The following is a 20172-nucleotide window of genomic DNA, read 5'->3' on the forward strand; positions in this document are numbered from 1 at the left end:
ACTGCCACGATTGAGCAGGCTGCCTTAAGAGAACCCTGAAACTAGCATTCATTGCAAAAAAGAAGCCCAGCTTTAAAGGTGGTCTCAAAATATGTCATTTTGGAGACACGGTCTTTTAGGGTCTCATTACCAGTATCATATCGTTTCAGAGCCATTAAGTCAGCGCCCGAAAAAGGTACGAACTCTTCAGATCATGTTAATCTAACAAACGGCGCGGTACTTTCGAAGTGCCGGTAAAATCTCGGACCTCACACAAAGCGGTCACAGTACAAGTAACCGCTCTCCCAAACGCATGTTATCTCGAAGGCTAGTTCAGAATGTTGTATAATTGTCAGACGAGTACGTCAGCGCGCGCGGCGAAACCGGGTGATCAAGTGTCTCCGAAACGTCCTTTTGAGGAAATGCGGGGAGAGCAATTTTCTTTCGTTGTTTCGCAATGAGTGGTGCAGTACACGCAGCCCATATATCTTCTCGCCAGACAATGTCGTAAGGGCGATAAGCCGCTCACCGCGGCGACTCCACAAATTACCCGTCGAACGAGACGACGTCCGACGGTGTCGCGATTAGACGACGGTGACATGCGCCTCCACCCAATCGGCCGACGCGCTCCATCACCAATGAACTACATACTACTCCGCGGCGTCGGGACCAGCAACTTCCCGCCCGGCGCACAAGCAAAAAAAAAAAAAGAAGAGGAACGTCACAAGCAAACAGAAAACGCCGATCGTGCGGGCTGTGGCAGCGCGTGTGCTTTTCGTGCAAACAACGTCCTTGTGGTTCTGGCCCGACCAGCCTTCGCGGCGTGTTTGTCACACAGCGGCCCGAGCTAGAACATCGCGGGGGAGGGAGTGTGAGGGGTGTACAGGATATAACCAGCAAAAAGAAAGGTGTTGCTATGCGACAGCCCGCGGTAGCAGCGTAGTGCAGTTCGCGACAGGCTTCACGAGGTCGAACCACGATCGCAAAGCGAATAAGTACTTACCATCGCCACTCTGATCCGGCTCTTTCGCAATGGTGGAGATCGGCTTTAAAAAAAAAGTGCAACGCCGCGCGTCGGTTTAACGCGATACATTTGCAGACGACAACAAAACGCCATGAGGTGCGGCGCGAGGGCAGGGCACAGCGTTTTTCAAAGACGGAGTCTCCTTCCCAAAAAGCGCGGCCCGACAAGGAGCAAGCTCCCAGCGTCACACTTGACGTGCACAAGTCTTTCGAACGGCGGGAGAAAGCTTTAGGCCTGAGAGACGCTAGAGCACTCACCTCGGTGTCAGCGCCGGGCTTGTAGACTCCGAAAACCGACCGCTGGCGCTCTGGGCTCTCCTGTCGATGTTTGTCGCCGTCGGTGCACAACCCCCCCAACACCTCAGCGCGTCGTCTCAACTCCGTGGCGCTGCTCCCTGGGCGACACTGCTATTGCCGTGTAGTAATCCCGTCGGCGCGCGGTCGTCGAGCCGCTCATAATCCCAGCACACGCGGCCTCCGTTTCTTCGGAAAGGCCCCAGCGTCCGCGACGGCAGAGCTCTTGCTGCCACGGCACGTCGCCTTGCGCATGAATAGCTCGGTGGCCGCACACCACACTCACAACCACCACCACACCACACACGGCATCAGCCAAAGGCAGGCTTCTCCCGAGTGCCCCCCCACCTCTCACGAATCGCGTCAGCAGCGGCGAACACACAGCAGTATCAGCACTACTTCGTATGCACCGCACACCACTGACGTCAGTTGCCGGCTGACAGGACAGGTGGCGGCATCTGTGCATTGTTGTGGAAAGCTCAATGGCGTGGACAAGACCAACTAAACCTGAACTACAGACCTGCACACATGGCGGGATCCTACGAAGCAGCGTGCGCCAACTTTCGTTAGCTTTTTGGCCGTTGAGGGCGCTCAAGTAACCTGTTCGTCACCTATGATCATCATCATCGTTTGCATTTTTGTGCACGCTATTTATTACATTCGTTTTGTCTTTCTCTGCTATCTTAACATCAGCAATAAAAATAGCCATAATAACAACTTTTTTCGCTCTGGAATATAAAAAAAAATGTTTTTGTGGACAAACGACAAAACTGCCCTGTTTGAAACAAAATGATGGAGGAGCGCTCGTGGTGTTTATATCTCGGCGCTTGTGTCCTCGTCTTTTGCTGCGCTACAGTGTATTGGAACTATGTACCAACAAGCCCCAAAAGCCACGCTACTGAAGTATATATTAGCGCCACGCCGCCCTTAATGTTCCTATTCTTGCGGCAAAAGACGTCAACTAATAGAACATGCTCGCTGGAGCAGGGCCATTTGTGCACGTCTGTAGTTCAGTAGGTCTTGGGCGTGGACCCCTCATTCATATGCCTCATTCCCTCAAACGAAGCGACCTATGAGACCTACTGAAATACTAGAAATACAGATCCGCAAAGATGGCACTAGTTTATTCCTTTTGCCGCTAGGATAGAAACAGTACGGGCGGTGTGGCGCTAAAATATACCTTGCGAGAAAAATGGCCTTTTTTATCATTTTGTTTCAACCAAGGCAGTTTTTATCGTTTATCCACGCAATCAATATTCTTTATTTATCTATGCTATAGGCATGATGCTGCGGACGAAAAGAAAGCGGCCAAAAAAGAAAACGCTCTTTGTACTCTAGCTGGGACAGAAAAAGTTGTTATTATAGCTATTTTCGCTGTTAATGTTAAGATAGCAAAGAAAGACATAATAAACATAAATAACACGCACAAAATGGCAGACGATGATGATGGTCATAGCAAACCACTGATCTCCACTGTGTAGCGACGTCCTGTCGTCTGCTAGTGTCGTTCCATTGCGATGCAATGGAACGTGGAGATCGACACTAGTGGAAATCAGTAGGGCGTTTTTTTACCTACACTGGTTACACTAGTGTAGCTAGTGTATCATAATTTTATAATGCACTTGCTTCGAGCTCGATGTGGAGGATTCAAATCCCCCAAAAGTAAATGCTTTGCGCGTGTGTCCTCGCTTTCTGTAACAGGGAGATAACAGCTATCGCTAGCTGTTATCTAGCGGTCCCTCTTTGTGCGGGCTGTAGAAGTTCAGTATGGAAAGACTGGCCCAAGGAGGTTATATATAAACTTGAATGGCCTCTGACCGAGAGCAGGAAAGAATCTATAGAGAAATACGTAATGTGCTTCTGCAATTTCTAGAGACCGTGGCAGGTTTCTGCTGATTAAGTGTTTTTTCCTGGTATGCAGTGTATCCAGCCAATTTCACCGCCAGGTCCGTCTCCTGGAGTGCAACGATGTCCAGTTTAATGTCTAGGTTCTGTATTGTGAACTCTGGGGTCTTTCGCTTGGTGCGAAAGCCTCGGCCTCGGTCAATATTCCATTGCCATATACTAGTACATAGCACTAGCCACTGCATGCTTGGCAAGCCATCCATGCGATCCAGTCTCTCAGCCTTCTCCCCTGACGTTGCTCAATGCTCAAGCACTTGATTTGAACTTGCAGCACACGCTAGCACCGCGGACTGCTTTCGGGGCCGCGGTAGAGTAGCCGCGGTGGCCGACGCCGTGAGAAGCAGACGACGCGCGCCTCCGTCGCCATAGCAACGCAGCGCATGCGCAGAGAGATGTGAGGGTGAGAGAACGCCTCTCCCCCGCGCTTCCATTTCTTCGAAGTGGCTGCCGGTGCTCGATAGCGGTGATGTGGTGATGTGATCAAGTCTGCGCTGCAAGCATCCCATTGTCGAAGCTTTCGCCAAGAGGTCATTATCTGAGTTGTTTCTGACTTGAGATCGTTCAGCTCCATTTGAGTGCAGATCATGGCCTAGAGTGCGGTTTCTTTGCGTTATATATGAACAAAAGCAAAAATGTAGGCAGCGATCGTTTCTGATTTGACGTGTGGCCTTATTTCGGTTCTGTAAGCGAAGAGTTACTCAGCAAAAATTACGACGTTGCTTCGCGAATGAGCCTCTAATTAGAAGTAGAAGCGCAAGGTCTAACCTGACTATCCAGCGTTTATTGTTCTCTCTATGTTGTACGAATTGAATAAGCTAGCTGCCGCATAGTTGCTATCGGAGTTTCGGATCGGCGCTGGATAGTTGCTCTTTTGACTTTTGGCGGAAGAAAAACTGTGCATGGAAGTTGGTCTGTCCTGCGGTCTGTGTGTTCTGTGGCCGGTGCCGAGACTTTTGACGTTTCCGCGTTCCACAGCTACAACTGGTTTTAGGATCTCGTCACCGTTACTTCAATTCGCCCAGTTTCAAAGTATAAGCTCCGTGGCGAACGAGAGTTGAATCACTTCCCTCTTCCGCCATCCCAATTAAAGAGCGCGTAAACTGGTAAAGGCGGTAAAGGTCGTCAGCGTATCCCTGACACGTGCCAATTTTCTCCTACTTCCGCGTGTATTATGATCCTCGATTATGCAACGTCCACAAAAGACTGCTGGCCAATCGTGCTCTTTTTTTTTATTATTGCAAAAAAAAATATCGCGTGCACTGACAGCCTTCGCATAAACCTTTTACGAACAAATGTTTATATCCACATCTGTTCTCCCCCATCCAATTTTTCTCTCCCGCCTGCCCCTTTTCACAAAATCTTCTTAGCAGCAGTTGTAGTAAAGCTTGTTAGAAGTGGATAACCAAGCTGCTGACATTTAAATAAAATAAAAATGCAAATTCCAATTTTATCCAGTTAAGTCTGTTACAGCCTTGGTGGAAATGAAATTTTAGAGGCCCGTGTACTGTGCAATGTCAGTGCACGTTAAAGAACCCCAGGTGGTCGAAATTTCCGGAGCCCTTCACTACGGCGTCTCTCATAGCCTCAGTCGCTTTGGGACGTTAAACCCCGTAAACCAAACCAAACCTTTGTGGAAATAAGGTTGGTTTATGGTTGGTTTATGGGGTTTAACGTCCCAAAGCGCCTAAGGCTATGAGAGACGCCGTAGTGGAGGGCTCCGGAAATTTCGACCACCTGGGGTTCTTTAACGTGCACTGACATCGCACAGTACACGGGCCTCGAATTTAAATAACATCTTTAATTAGCCAAAGCAGGTAAATAATGAATTGTCTGTTGCTTTACTATCTTTGTCCATGACATTTTATTTTGTACTTTGAAAAAGCAAGCCATACAAGTTATGTAGGTTTGGAATGTTTGTGCTACACTCAAAGGCTTTCCCTAGCTCGTCTCCTTGACCACTCTCGCTGTCAGCCTGGGCTGATATGCACTGGACGTACCCTGCGAAGTAGTTATGAGCACAGAACTGCCACCAGTGCTGCATGGCGCCGCTGTCACTCTGCTGCACATGCCACCATCTGTGTTCTCGAGTAGGCTGGGCAATTCTGATAGTGCCCTGTCTAGTCACGAATTCTGTGTTTGGCCAGCCAGCTTGGGCCAGTGGCTTCTAAAGCTGTCGGATTGACACCCACAGAAAGTTGGGCCCATTACCAAAGCCGTCGACAAGATGGCATATGTAATAGTTTGACAGCGGTCCTAGTGTGGCGCGCTGTAATGGCTTGTTAGATAGATGCTACATATTTTCCTGATAGATGGCAGTAGTTCTCCTGTTTGAAGTATTTTTGTTTGGAATTGTTAATATTTTAGTTTGATTTTTTTCTGGCCTACAAGCATATAGTTGTTACAGGGAACAACCACTGTTCTTTTCTAATGAAGAAATAATGGATATTCTGTTTGATAGTGGCGACAGTGTCTAGAACAGCAATGAAATAAACTTTTCAGTGCATTCTTCTGATGATGAAGGAATCAGCAGTGGTGAGGATGAGAGCAGTCGTATAGAGCTACCAATAGTCGGTCCTCAATATGCAAAGCATGCATAATATTAATATAGCTTATACGGAACTCAGAGATACTACTTGAAGAGTATACCCGCCACGGTGGCTCAGTGGTTAGGGCACTCTGCTACTGAGCCAGAATTTCCAGGTTCCAAACCCCGCTGCGGCGGCGGTGTTTCGATGGAGGCGAAACACAAAGGCGCCTGTGTGCTGTGCTATGTCAGTGCATGTTAAAGATCCCCGGGCAGTCAAAATTATTCTGGAGCCCTCCACTTTGGCACCTCTTTTTCTCTTCCTTCCTTCTCTTACAGCTGTTCAGGTGTGCAGTTCAGTTCAGGTGTCCACTACTAAGCCATTTCCTTTCCTCAGAAGCCAATTGTCACTTTTTTTTTATAGCGCAAATAGACATCTCTTGTCTCTCTTCTTCAACAGTTCCTTTTCTGAACACTTATTTTTAGATAAACAAAAACATTCACCAAGCACTTGCACTCTGGGCTGAACAATAAATCTGTATGGGAGGATAGGATAGCTGTACCGGCATACAAACTGTCAGTGGGTAAAACAGATTTCAAGTTAAGCATAACAGCCTTTGCAGGCTCATAGCATTTAATGTAGTCACAGCTGTCATAGTGTTGTTACTATTTTTCTGCATGTTGGCTGAGTGGTGATTGCTTCCGACAGAGCAGCATTGGTTCTCAGGCTCGGCTCGCATCTACTGGAGGGGGCAGTATTATGCGAGTGTAATGAAAAAATGCTCATCAAGCTGGGTTCTAGTACAGTGGTGAGCAGCCTTGTCTAGAGCGCTCGGGCGGTGCACTCCCTTGCAAACAAATCCAGATTTTGTGGCAGCCTCTAGGGTCCAGCTGCAACGCTTGCACGGAAGTAGCGCCAGATAGCCTCGTAAACAAAGCAGGCACGAAAACTTTGCCCTGTAATGAGGGGCTGCTCTCTAATTTCGGTTTTTGTTACCAAGTGCGCACTGCTCAAGCGCTCTAGACAAGGCTGCTCACCACTGTACCTGCCCCGTGTGTTAAATCTCTGGTTCAAACTCTTGAAGGACTCGAACTGAGTGGACCCTCCTAGCCCACTATGGTTCTTTGACACCTAAAAATGCGTACCTTCATCTTTGTCATTTCATGATTTTAGGAAGCAGTGGCAGAGGATGGATGCCCAGGCCCTGAGAGAACTGCCTCCTCTTCCCAAGAGCCTCAGCGGCCTCGTCAACTTCAACAGCAGTCAGTGGCGAGAGGTGGAGCGCGTGCACCTCATGCGCACCATGATCCAGCAGGACCTAAGCCGAACAGCCCCGGTCGCCCCAGCGCGGAGTAGCAGTGCCAGCCGCACGTCGGCCTCGCGTCAGCGTCCTCCGCACGCGGAGCCATTGCTTGCTTCGTTGGGCAACAGCTGGGCTGCCCCTGGTGGAATGGTGAAGGATGCGCCAAACACGTGGTCGGGGCGATCGTCAAGGCTTGACGCCCAGCTGGCTATTCTCCGCAAGGAGATGGTGAGGTCCTTTCGGTGGTGGATAGCAATGATAGCAGTAGTAGTGGTTCGGCAGCATAGCGGTGTTGCTACTGTTACCACTGTTACTACAGTTGAGCTCATTTATGACTAGGGCCCGGAAATTTAGGCACTAAAGAACCCCGAAATAGGCAGGCATCTAGGCTTTAAAAAATATTGAAATAGGCGCTATAAAGCAAAAATAGGCGTTTTGAATAATACTCTCTATTCATACGTACAAGATTTGTAAATCAAGCACGGAGCGTACGCAGTCCTCAACTGAAGTAATAAAGCGCATTATCAGGTTTTCGAACTTGAAGCTCCTTCGGTTTTCGCTAAGCATAGCTTTGTACTTTAAAAGGCTTCTTTTGGCATCACAATAAGTTACTGGCGTGAACCTAAAACATGAGAGTTGATAAAGGCTTAGGCCTTCAGGTGATGTGGCCGTGTCGTCTCCGCGTAGAAAGTCTCTGATTTGGGAAATTGTTTCTAGGCATCTATTTTTTTCTACCAATTGTTGCATCTTCGTAGAAGCAGTAGATACCTTTCCTTCCAGTCCCTGAAGTGCTGCGGGTACTTCTGCCACTACCTTCAACGATTCATCTATTGAGAGTCCAGCCTTTTCCAACTTTGTCATCTTTTCCGACAATTTTGAGGAGTTTGCACTAATGTATGTCAGGTCTCTTTCCAAACTCGTCTCTTGCTACACTTCGAGATAAACAGTTCGTTACACTGCGTTCAAGTTGCAATTCGAGAAAAACGTTCGGCGAGACCCGCGCCCTTTGTGCGTGCATCGGCGTGCGCCTTTCACCGCAATTAGACAGATGTCTCACTATTGAAAAACGGCACCGAGGACCAAAGTGCCGGATTTAGGCATTTATAGGCAGAAAGTGCGGTTAAATAGGTAGTATTTACTAAAAAATGACAAAAAGGCAGGCAAGTGCAAAAATCCCCCGTTTAGGCATTTATAGGCATGTTTAGGCAAATGCCTAAATTTCCGGGCCCTATTTATGACAAACCTGATGGTTATGGGGATCAAGTTCGTTGTATGCAAGGTTCGCAGTAAGTGAACTTCCCCTATTACAGCGAAAAGTGCGTACTCAGGCAAAGGTGGTGTCTTTTTTGAGAAAAAGGTTCGTTATGCACATCTGCTTCCTCACGCAGACCCTATAAATGTGCTGTCCTAGTCTCCAGGCTGGTCATGTGCTTCTTGCCAAATCCATTTCTACCAATGACCTACGTTGGGGATGCAATATTACTGATTATGGTTTGGTTTGGTTTATGGGGTTTTATGTCCCAAAGCGACTAAGGCTATGAGAGACGCCGTATAGAGCAGGGCTCCGGAAATTTCGACCACCTGGGGTTCTTTAACGTGCACTGACATCGCACAGTACACGGGCCTCTAGAATTTCTCCTCTAAAGAAATTCAACCGCCGCGGCCGGGATCGAAATATTACTGATTATGATATGAGAGTTGGTGGCAACTAGTGATAGGTCGGCCTCGATGTCTTCAATCTTCGACAGAGTGAGTTGTACGGATGCAGCGACTATGCTAGTGCACCGCATGTGCGTGGTGCTTCCGACAAGTGGCAGCGCAGAAGTTGGAAAGTCAACCGGAGAACGCAAGCCACATGGCTGGCTATGCCAGCAAGGCATACCATGTGACTGGTAGTCGCAGTACTCACACAGCTGCCACTGCTTTATCACCGATTGCTTGGCTGCCTACGTTTATTCCACCTGAGACCAACCGGCATGTGTGCTGGCACCGACTGGCACAGCAACCTATCAGTGCGCACTTGGTTGGTGGTTTCAGTTCCAACATTTTATTGCTTTTTGGTGTTGCCACGTTGCTCTGAAGGGGGGCCAGGGCTGGCACAGAAGCTAGGTAATTCATTTTGGTGTCCGTGCTGGCAGTGCGTTTTTCGGCTGTAGGACCAAATTTACGGCGGCTCCTCGTTTGCTTCAGCTGAGTTGTGCTGTCACCGGCGTTTCTTGTATCTGAGATGCAGTGCCATTGCTCTAATACATATTTTGATGGTAGCACTACCCTCATTCATAATAAACATGCGTTTGTTATAAGTGGGCTCAAGTGTATTAATAAAATGTGCGAAGCACAAGGTGACACAAATTAGCTGTGGCTAATAAACTTTATGGTCTAAAACGCAAGTTTAAAAATGAGTTGAAGGGGCACTGTTATTATGCGGTTCAAGCTTCAGCATCGGCATCAGCCGTAAGAAGATCATCTTGAGTGTGTGTAAAGTGGTCGTGATCGTGTGTATGAGCTTTAATGGAATCAGTGGGTCACTCAGCTATTGACAGCGACAATGTTACATGACGAACCCGTGTAACTTGCCTCATTGACAGTTATGGACGGTCGATAGGACTACTAATTGCTCAGGTGACCTTGTTGACATCATTTCACATGGATGATGCCACAAGATCATGAGGTTGGGAGGTGCAGCCTGGCTATAACAGCTGTTGTAAAATATATACAGGCTAAGGTATGGAGAGTTCCCTAAATTATTGAAAGAATAACTTGTCGCCTGTTTGCGGATATATGGGTTTAATAGGCTGGCATTATGAAGACTGTGCTTTTTTTTGGTGGAAAAGGGCAAGTACGCTTTGTCTGTGCATTTGTAGCACCAGTTGCCTAGATGTGGGGTCCTGCACATTTTAGAGAGCAAGTTACTAACATTGGAGTAAACGTGCAGGGAAACCCAAAATCTTTCTTGCAGAACTGTCTGTGGTGTCACGCTGAAAGAGGTCTTCTTGTGGTGGAATGCAACTTGTGGAGCTCTAGTAGAAGTATACCAGTTGTGCCAGATACAGCACAACCGCTGCAGAAAAATTTATTTGCCGCTTCCCCTTCAAACATTTCCTACTTGAACCTGCCCTCAGCATTGATGTAGGGGTGCGTACTGCTAAAATTTTCAGTCTGAATCGGCCAGCGACTCTGACCTTTTTATGCAAGGTTTAGACGAGGTGTGACTACTGCGTTTCCACAGTATTGTACGAGGATGGTCGGCATATTCGTTTCAGTTTAAAAGTATTGCGTCAAAAGCTTTAGGCTGAAGCCATGAAAAAGTTTCAGAAGTCATTATGAGATGGTGAATTTTATCAGTGCAAGGGCAGCTTGGCCACAGAGCGCCATGGCTCAAGGTATTTTCAGTTACACAAGGTGTGGTCAAAGGCCTATTTCCCGAGCATTTCACTCCAGATAAGCCAATCGCACCAGGCCGGAGGAAAGTGCCCGGTGGCAGTAGTGATCGAACCCCGCACCTCCGGCATGCAAGGCAGGTGCACAGACCGCTAGGCCACCCCTGTGGCAACAGCTGAGGCAACAGAAGCTTTGCTCCACCTGGCTAATTGTCTGGGAGAAAGCTGCACGAAGTCCATGGCTGCTCCAGATGGTCTTTTCCTCCATCACTTCCTGCTGGAGCCTTGGCTCTGACCTTTTGCTTTTTCTCTTTTCCGTTTCTGCGTTGTCGTGCCGTATCTCTACTTGACCACACAGTCTCGAGTACTTTCTATCAGATTCCGTTATGTTTTTAAAACAGTCGCTATAGGGATTGAACTCGCCACCGGAGTTATGACAACTAAGAGCCAGTTACAGAATACTCCTCCACCAAGCGTTATGTTCGAAACAAAGCCCTGACCTTGTTGATAGCTAGGATATTGTCACGTTGTAGTGACAGCAGTCCAGTGGTCAGTAATACAGCAACAAGCCTTGCAAACGAAGCTCTTTATTTGGGCTGACTTGCACCCGCAAAAGAACTGAATCACTCAGCGGCGGCGAAAGCAACAAACGTGCTCGTCAGTCGTCGAACTACGAATGCCAGCCACTCGTGGCATCGCTCAATCGCAAGGAAACTTCGAGATAACAGGTCGAGATCATCTACAGTAATCTGGAAACACGTAGATGCAGCTCTACATGGCTGTGATCAATCGAGATTAGTCAGGTCGCTTCTCACGCCAAGAGCAAAAATGATAACACCCCTTTCCTGCGGCTTTGAGCGCGAACGAACGGACACTACAATGATACGTGGCAATATAGTGTTTGTTCCATAAGGCCATTGTCTGCAATTCTGCATTGTGCATAGAACCAAAGAGATGCCTCCGTCATGTGACATTGGCTTCTATGAAATGATGTATGAATTCTATTGCCTTGTGGACATCTGTCTTTCTTTTGCTGATATTGAGCAGCAAAAATTACCATTGTCAATGCCACATACATTTTTCAAGTATGCTTGTGATTTTAGACCACTAAGTTTTAAATTGTTCGTACTCAAAGGACCAAAGCCACAAGAATTTTACATTTAAAGCTGAAATAACATTACATTCTAGCAACTGTGAATGTCATGCAAGGCAAAAGCTCTAGTCTGGTGGCATTCTGTTTGAGTTGATGGGGTCACAGTAGGTAATGATCTGGCTGCAGTTTTCGGTCGCTAAAATTTGGGACAGTGAAGTGCGACAAAAAAAAAAGTCTGCATTCTTCCATGGCTTTTGCGAGCACTGCCTGACTGTTGCAAAGCACATTTGAATTTAGGCGAATTTTATTGCATGTCGATCGTGTCAAAGTTGAGTATCAGAAAGAGAAATAGACAAGCGTTTCTCTTAGTTGGGTCCCATGAACTCTTCTGTATTCTGGATGACATTTCTAGGGTCTGTGCTACCCTCACTCTTTACTGAAGCCTGTGGCAATAGATTCATACCTCTTTTTGCACTTGATTAGTTTGAGAGCAGTTGGATTGCAGTGAGACAGTAATTATGAATTGGAAACTTTGCACTGCGTGCACACAGGTCGGGCTGCGTCAGATGGACATGTCACTCCTGTGCCAGCTGTGGTCGCTCAACGAATCCATCCAGGAGTACAAGCAGGCACTGCAGGACAGGTCACCATCGTGGGACCCATCACAGGAGGAACTGCTGAGCCAGCTGAATGGGGCCTCGCCAAACACCTTCGACCTCGCCCCCATCCCGCCACCTACAGCACGGCACCAGCGGTCAAGCAGTGAAGGCTCGACGCCGCGCCGCTATGACGCCCGCCATCCCCCAAGGAACCTGATGGCTGTGCCGGAGAGGACATTGACCATAGACAGCTCCTCAGGTTCCAGTGGCGAGTACGACGACGTGCTTTGAATGGGGCACGTCTGATGTGGTCATGTTGAAGATGTGAGTTCTGAATAGCTGAGCGGTGCTAGCCATTTGAATTTGATAAGCCTTGAGTCCTGATCTCTGGGGGGACAACATTCATCTTTGAGGTCTGCGGGTAACTTTCAAGACTGGAGCAGTAGAATAAGCAGCCATGGCCATTGGGTATGCTGAGATGTTGAACATTTAATCCCAAAATGACTCTTGAGACTCACCTTTAAAGGCTTTTTAAGTCTTGAGGTATCGCAGTGCTCGCAACCATCAGATGTGCCGATGATGTCAGCTTCTAGTGGCCACATATGAGTGACTAATCCACATCCAAGCTTATGTTCTGAAACAATATTTTGCGCTTAAGCTTTGAAAACCCTGCAGGTTTCAGGTAACACCAAAGACTGAGGAGTGCTTACGACCACCAGCGATGTCATGGGTTTTAACTTTTGAGCAACCTCAGAGATATGATTATTGCAAGTCATCTGAGTTATGTGTGGCTCTGAAATGATCTTTTAAACCTTACAGCTTGTAAGATATCTTCAATCCTTAACTGAAGAGTAAGTGCTCACGACCTTTAGTTACATTACAGGTGTGAGCTTTGAATGGATGACTAGTGCAAGTCATTTTAATTCAGTACCCTCTAGAATGATTTGTCATGGTTGCTCTTTGGTCTTTTAAAACTCGTCTTGAAACACTGAAGCCTTCGGATGATTTATGACTCATGCAGTAGAACAAGTGATTGTGTCTCGCACATGTGTTGAAGATGAGGGCTTGGAGCAAATATAGACAGGTGGCTGGTGGAAGTCTTGCGATGTGCCTGCAGCAGTTTTCGAAGGTTGTTCTTCAAGGATTGTCATTTGAAAACATTTGAGCAAGTACCAATGAGCGTCTGATAATTTGAAGGAACTGACAACCAACCAAAGTGTGTTCCAGGGCTATGGAGGAAGTGAAAAGATCTTGCCATGTATTGATAAAAAGGAGGCATGATATCACTAGTTATGTGAGCGATTCTAACTTTAATTCAGCGCTGAAAGTCACGTAAAAAAAAGATGTGGCGCCATTCCATGGTGAAGCTTTACTACCGGTATGTTCCGTTGTGTGACCATATACAGTATTGTGCATCTTTATCGTGAAGACTTTTAAAAATTTTCTCGCCTTAACTGCGGGCTCGTTTATGCTGAAACTGTGCACAGAACTTGGATATTGTGGTAACTTTTGTCTCGCAGTAAGTTTGTCAACAGAGATTACCTGGTTCAGCCACGCATGATGCAAACACGTTATCATCTGCCTCAAAATCGATGAACCGAAAGTGATGAACAGAGCTGTATTATTCGCAGCTGAATCAAGTAGGTATCGTTGTAAAACTTGCTACGAGACAAAAGTTACCACATTACGCAAGCACTGTGCTCAGTTTTACTGCAAATGAGCCAGCGGCTTAGGCGGGAAAATTTTTTGAAGTTCTCTTGATAAAGGTCCACAATACTGTATGTCGGTGCTGTTCTGCAGTAGATGCAATCAAGCTGATGATGATGACGATGATATCCTAGCTGCTGTTAACTTCATCATGGTTTTTCTGTTGGCGTTGATGCTGTCTTCAGACGTGAAGAAAGTTTATGCTGCAAATTTTGTCTTGAAAGTATTTTATATCATTTACAATAAAACTGTAATGCTGTCAGGCACTTTGGACACTAAACTTTCCATCACACCAAAAAAATCAGGTTCCTAAAAATAATTACTTGCTGGTCTCTTTAAGGGTGTTGGCTCCGCTTGATCATGACTGGGCAGCTAGAACATTGGCGCTTAATATTCCTCAAAGTGGTCTTTCGACGATTGCTTTTCAGTTCGTGATCATGGAAGACCTTATAGGCTTGAAATTACTTGAACACTGGCTATAGAGAAGCCGCCAGGACCGTCAAAGCCAGATGCTAATATCACGCATGCAAGGCAAATGATGCCTCTGCAAGGCCGTAAAGACTTTTGCAATGTGCTGTTTAAAAGGATTTGGTGTGAAAAAGGTTTATTTTATCATGCACTATTGCATCAACTTTTTACAAAACGTGTGGCTATTTTCTCAAAAGTAGGGGAATTGCAAGTTGCATTATGCCAGCTACGAAAGCTACAAGGACAGATCACTATAGTGTTCATACAGGCCTACATGTTTTCGAAGTATTCGTGACTGGCTTTTATGTGCTGCAACTAATGCAGTGGCTAGAACTATCCGGCTCTGATGGTCGCAAGCTGTGCTTTAATAAAACACTGTGTGTGGTCAACAGAACATTTGAAAAGCCACGATTTTAAGTGTACATACGAGAGCTTGCATATAGTTGTTAACTTGACAAGCTTATGTGGCCACAACGTTGTGAGACTGCTGTGAGCACTGTTTGATAGTGTGTCATGCATGGCCTCAACACAAACAAGTTTTTCGTTTTGTTGTTACATGTGTCAACAAGAATGGGCGAGCAGTAACAGATGTCTTGCCGTTGTGCTGGCAAAGTGCGTGAAGTGTGTGCTGTTTATATTTTATATGGTTTTAGTCATTTTGTCTTGGTGTGCCTGGCATAATGCTGGACTGTGGTCAAAATGGCAAACGGGAGGTAATGGCTGTCTCACATGACCAAGCAGTTCTTCTGGCACTTGCAAAAGTTGCTTTTCATGAATGCCCAGAGAAAAAGTAGCAACACTATACAAATAGAAGTCGCAGTTTAGAAATCTATTTGGTGTACTGTTGAGCAAAACACTGGAGACGGTAGGAAATTTTCAAATAGAGGGGGACCCTATCGGTTCGGGGGTTAGGGGAATAGTGGGGCACCAGTGTGCATGCACAGAACAACACCCCCCCCCATCCCCCCTAACCAATCGGGTCCCCTTATTCTAAAAGCCTCTAGTGACATCAAACTGTATGTCTGTAGTCAGAGTTTTACAAAGCGTGATAATGGCAAATAAACTGATGGTGGTTGGTGGTTTATAGAGCTTAACGTCTCAAAGTGACTCAGGCTATAAGAGACGCCATAGTGGAGGGCTCCGAAAATTTAGACCACCTGGGCTTCTTTAATGTGCCCTGACATTGCACAGTACACAGGCCTCTAGAATATCGCCTCCATTGAAATTCGACCGCCGCGGCCAAGATCGAACCTGCATCTTTCGGGTCAGCAGCTGAGCACCGTAACCACTGAGTCACCGCTGCAGCTGGCAAATAAACTGAATCTAGCTGCCGTTGGACACAGTCTGCAATTGATGTACACTGTATAAGCAGCGTCCTCTTAGGGAGCTCATGAAATTGTTTTGAAAGGGACTATAAAATGCATGCATTAGGAGGTAAAGCAACAGTCATCGTGCATTTGCGACACATAAAAGTCCTCAAAAGCGGGCCAATAATTTGCGCATAATTTTTGTAAATTCCCATTCCTCTGCCTCACCAGCACCATTTCTCGCACAAATTCTGCCAGACAATGTCATACAGCTCGCATGATACCAGGTGTGAGGGGCTTTCTTTGGCTGGTTAAAAAGTGCAACGAATTTTGTAGACAAAGCTTTAGGTGAAAAATGTAAGTAGCAGAGGCATGGCCGGAAACAACCAAGCCAGGTGACAAGTGCCGACCTGTAATTTTTGTTTTTCATGCTCGCTCCAGCGTATGAGTTTAAGAGAAAAAGATAATTTTCAATCGCTGATATCTCTCTGGTGCTACAAAAGCTAGATCAGGAGGATGATGGGTAGTCCATTACCAAGTAATTTTCCACTCGACCATTTTGATGGCATTTTAAGGTCCTGGTACCTCTTAAGTTCCTAATGGTGTGCCCAGATTGTAAAGATTGAAATTTAGTTCAGTGGCTTGGACAATAATGCCGTGCCTTGTACTCTTTTGAACAGAGTTGTACAGGCGGGAAACACTTGGGGGGAAAAAGGTCCGACAGTTGCTAACACTTCCACGCGCATACTTCCACGACAGCATCCCACTTCGTGGTCAAGAATGTTAGCAAAGGCAACGTAACTTGCAGAAATGACTTAACTGGCAGAGTGGTTCAAGAAACAGCAAACTTGAGAATTTGCTTGGCATCGAGCTTGCCAAGGATGAAAAGGAAAAAGAACTGTTACAATATGATCAGTGAAATGAACCTTCAGTGAACTTGCAGATGATGGTCATGCCTTGAAAGGTTACAGTTATTGGAAGTATCTGAAAGCTTGCTTTGATCTTTTACTGGGTAGCAGGCGTAAGCAATGATCCAGTACCTGAACATTTTCTGCTGGGCAGCTAATTCGTAGTTTTCTGCAGTGTCATATTTACATAATAGTGAGTTACAGCAATGTCCTAGCTAAGTTTCAGAGGCTGCTTATCTCAGTGCAAACAGATAATGTCTATGAGTTATGTAACACGGACACACTTTTAAGGGATGACATGTTTCTCTCCTACACGCAGGGATGTGATAATCTGGTAGCTCCGCACTCGTCAGATAACAGCAGCTTATCATCCTAAGATAACAGATGATAACAGCTTATCATCCTAAGACAATAGGCCTGTGACGCAGTATTTGGCATGAAACTGTGTGTGGTTACTTGATGTGTACAGTACATATGGCAACATGAATGGTGTGCTTTCCATTATCTTACCAGAGCTACGACTGCTTGGTGATAAGTTAGTTTTCACGCCTTAAAGATATGTGCCACTACTTGTTATTAGAGTGGCCATGCCTCCTGCATGTGTTTGTTGCACGTGTGATTTTCATTTTCACGCAAGACTGGTGTTTAATGTCTGTTCTCAGTTGCAAGAGCCACTGCCTTTTTATAGCATTGTTTGTTTTTGTGTTTTGAGCCATACAAAATGGGTCATGTTATGCCTCACAGCCCGCTATGACAGCACCTATTTCAGCGGTTCACTGAATCCCTGTTTTTTCACCAGCAGATGTGCCTAAAATGCTCATATACGTAGAGTAACCGAGTTATGAAGGTGTAATGAATGCGTCCGCATGTGAACATGAGTTTAGGAGATATGTGCAGATTTGTCTGGTGCTTTCCCACATTCGATAGTCTCAACTTGATGAATAAGTTGATGAATAAACATTCATCAACTTTGCATCTTTGCACATGTTGATGTAAAATGGGGAGAACAGGTGTTTGAAGCTTTTGACTTTGCAAAGAGTTGAAATTTAGCCCACTGACCGCATTGTAGCTCTTAAGAAAGTGTGCTGCCTTGGTTCTGCTAGCGTTTTTTTGTTGCACAAGTCTGGCTACAAGAATGCAATGGCTCAGTGATTTCTTGAGCAAACAACAGCTTTCCATAGCCTTGCCTTCTTCTCTCCTGTTCACTTTACGATTCATTCCTTTGGATAGCGTTTTTTCGACGGTGCCAGTACGAACTTCTTTTACACTATGAATACACTATGAACAAAACTTTTTAACTGCTATCATTCCAGTCTGACAGCTATTTTTGTTGAGATTTTTCTTTTTAGTTCATGAGTTCATTTTACCAGCTGGAGGAGACGCCAGTGCTCGTTCATAGCCTTTGGCCTTTTCAGTGTGCCAATAAGCTTTCCTTCAGATTGCATAAAATCTCGTAGAGTAGTCCTTGAGTGTCTGCACAAATGTTTGTATATACACCAAACACTCTTTGGATTGGACAGTACTGACAACGCCCATTATAAAATGGCTTTACTCTGGTGCCCTGTGTATACAATCCATTTTTACGAATTGCTATTCATCGATTTGTTTTGATTTTGAATTGTTTAGATTTGTTTTTATTGTAAATTTTGCTGTCGTCAAAGTGATGCTTTGAATATAGGATAGAAAAACGCTGATGGCCACAGGACGAAAAAGATGGCACTATACAGAGCAACATTTGTTCTACATCGTGCCGTCTTTTTCTTCATGTGGTCATTTGTGTTGTACTATTCTGCATTTAAAGTATACGATGTACCAAATTGCCCAGCACCAAATGTTACTGAGGTACGTCAAAGTTACGGATGGGTTCTTTTCCATTCCCATAAGCCTTATTAATCATCGTGTCGTCTTCTGCTTCAGGAGAAAACTAATTTGCTTCTTAATTAAAAATTTGTATTTTCTACTGAAGCCTTGTGATCTTCATTTAGGATATTTCCTTTTTACAAAAACCATTGTTTGTTGCTTCAAAAAACAGCTAGAATGATTGGATTATAGTATTCAGTAATTAATTTAAACTTCCCTGACACTGTTTGTTGTGAATCCTATTTTTGTGCTGTAACTACATGCAACACCCACAGTAAATTTGTGATGACCTTTTTTGTTTGGCATTAAGAGTTTGATGTCAACATTGGCCAAAGTGCTTTCGGCACATTTTGTTTCAAAACGTAGCAGCTTACGATCAATGTTGTTGTTTTGTCGTGCCCTTGTTAATGGCCCTTTACACTTTGTTTTTAAATGCACCTTTTTTACTTGTGTTCATGTTTTGTTTTTCATCTGTTTGTGAGCTCTTTCATGCGGTTGCATGCAAGTGCTTCTCAGTGTACAGAAACCTGCTTTATCATTCCTAATTTCGTATTCCTCTAATAACCAATGCCGCATGTGCGCAAGAAATGGCAGTAAATGCTTAAGGCCTTAAGTTTGTTAATGCCATTATCTTCGGGGTTGGTGCTATATATGTCCACATTTGATGTCAATATACGAAAGTCACAGTGACAATGCTTGCAAGGCAGTAAAAAATTTCACCTGAATAGAAACAGTGCTGATGAGCACAGTATCACGGGAATGTTGTTTAAATGTAATATAAACGTTATTTTGCAGAAAATACCACTGCTCTTGCTTGAGAGCTCAAAAAAGCTATAAACTCACAAGTTGGCACACAAGTCGAGAGTATTTGTCAGAAGTGGTGGTAAAAATGGTGCCAAAAATGCAGTAGAGATGCCTCGTCTGACTGAAAGTTATGAATTGACCATTTGCTACTGCTTAGGAAGTTGTTACTAACAAAGTTACATGCTTTTCTGCATGTGGAATGGATACGAGAGTATGCATTGCTTGGGCAAATGAGTTTTGGTGTCATGAACGGCAGTAAGGCTAATGCCATTTAATGTATACATGTGAGGCAGTAAGCACTTACTGGCATTAAATTTGCCTGTGTGGCACAGGTATTCATATATACTGGCTCGGTTTTGCATTGCGTTCAATATACCAGTTCTAGTCACTTATTTGGATGCAATGGCAGCAGCAGTGGTTTTATCATTTAGCAACTTATACATGGTATTTATCGTTATTCTGCTCTTCTATGTTGATGTATGTTGATATCTTGTTGCTGACTGAACATTCCATCTTGCACATCTCACATCTGGAATGGCCATGCACCATGTGTATTTAGCATTACCTGTGCAGCTAGCAGTTCTACCTTTATGTAAGCACCTCTTCTTTTTATTTCAGTTTTTATAGAGTATATTCTTGATGAGGTGATGATGCCCTTTTATTTCAAACACTATTGTGTAACTGTACGTTTACGAATACAATGGATGTGAAATTTAGATTTTCTAACTGGTATTTGAGAGTAGTTGCATGGACACTCGAAGAAACGTGTGTGTGTCGTTTCTTCGTGTGTCCATGTGTTTCTTAGCGCTGTTTCTTCCTTTTAAAATGCATTACCAACTAGCCCGAAACCTTGCTCTTCTGCCAGTGTGCTTTTGTGTACTTCTGTTAAGCAACGATTAAAACCTGCATTGTCTGTCGAACTCCGTGGTAATTTTCTAGGTTTGAAGAATTTGCACGATGCCTACGTGCGCGCGGCTTTGCATTGCGCAACATAGTTCGCGCCATATGCTTCGATGG

At 45.2% G+C, this 20172-nt stretch overlaps 2 protein-coding genes across 2 annotated transcripts in view; one reads left to right on the forward strand and one right to left on the reverse strand.

Moving 5' to 3' along the window:
• numb (NUMB endocytic adaptor protein) overlaps window positions 1-1704 on the reverse strand; it is a 92859-nt gene extending 91155 nt beyond the window's left edge. The window contains exon 1 of the mRNA XM_089558403.1: window positions 1261-1704. The gene's annotated coding sequence lies outside the window, so the exon portion shown is untranslated. The remainder of the gene's footprint in view (window positions 1-1260) is intronic.
• A 1933-nt stretch (window positions 1705-3637) lies between these two features.
• Window positions 3638-20075, forward strand: LOC149332813 (leucine repeat adapter protein 25-like). The gene is made up of 3 exons (XM_089558413.1): window positions 3638-3728; window positions 6900-7257; window positions 12054-20075. The coding sequence occupies exons 2-3, from the start codon at window positions 6916-6918 to the stop codon at window positions 12390-12392; spliced, it is 681 nt and encodes a 226-aa protein (XP_089414539.1). The 5' UTR covers window positions 3638-3728; window positions 6900-6915; the 3' UTR covers window positions 12393-20075.
• Window positions 20076-20172: the final 97 nt, after the last annotated feature.

Source organism: Amblyomma mixtum, chromosome 8, assembly GCF_055824585.1.
Source record: "Amblyomma mixtum isolate Tamu chromosome 8, ASM5582458v1, whole genome shotgun sequence".
In the NCBI taxonomy this organism is placed as follows: domain Eukaryota; kingdom Metazoa; phylum Arthropoda; class Arachnida; order Ixodida; family Ixodidae; genus Amblyomma; species Amblyomma mixtum.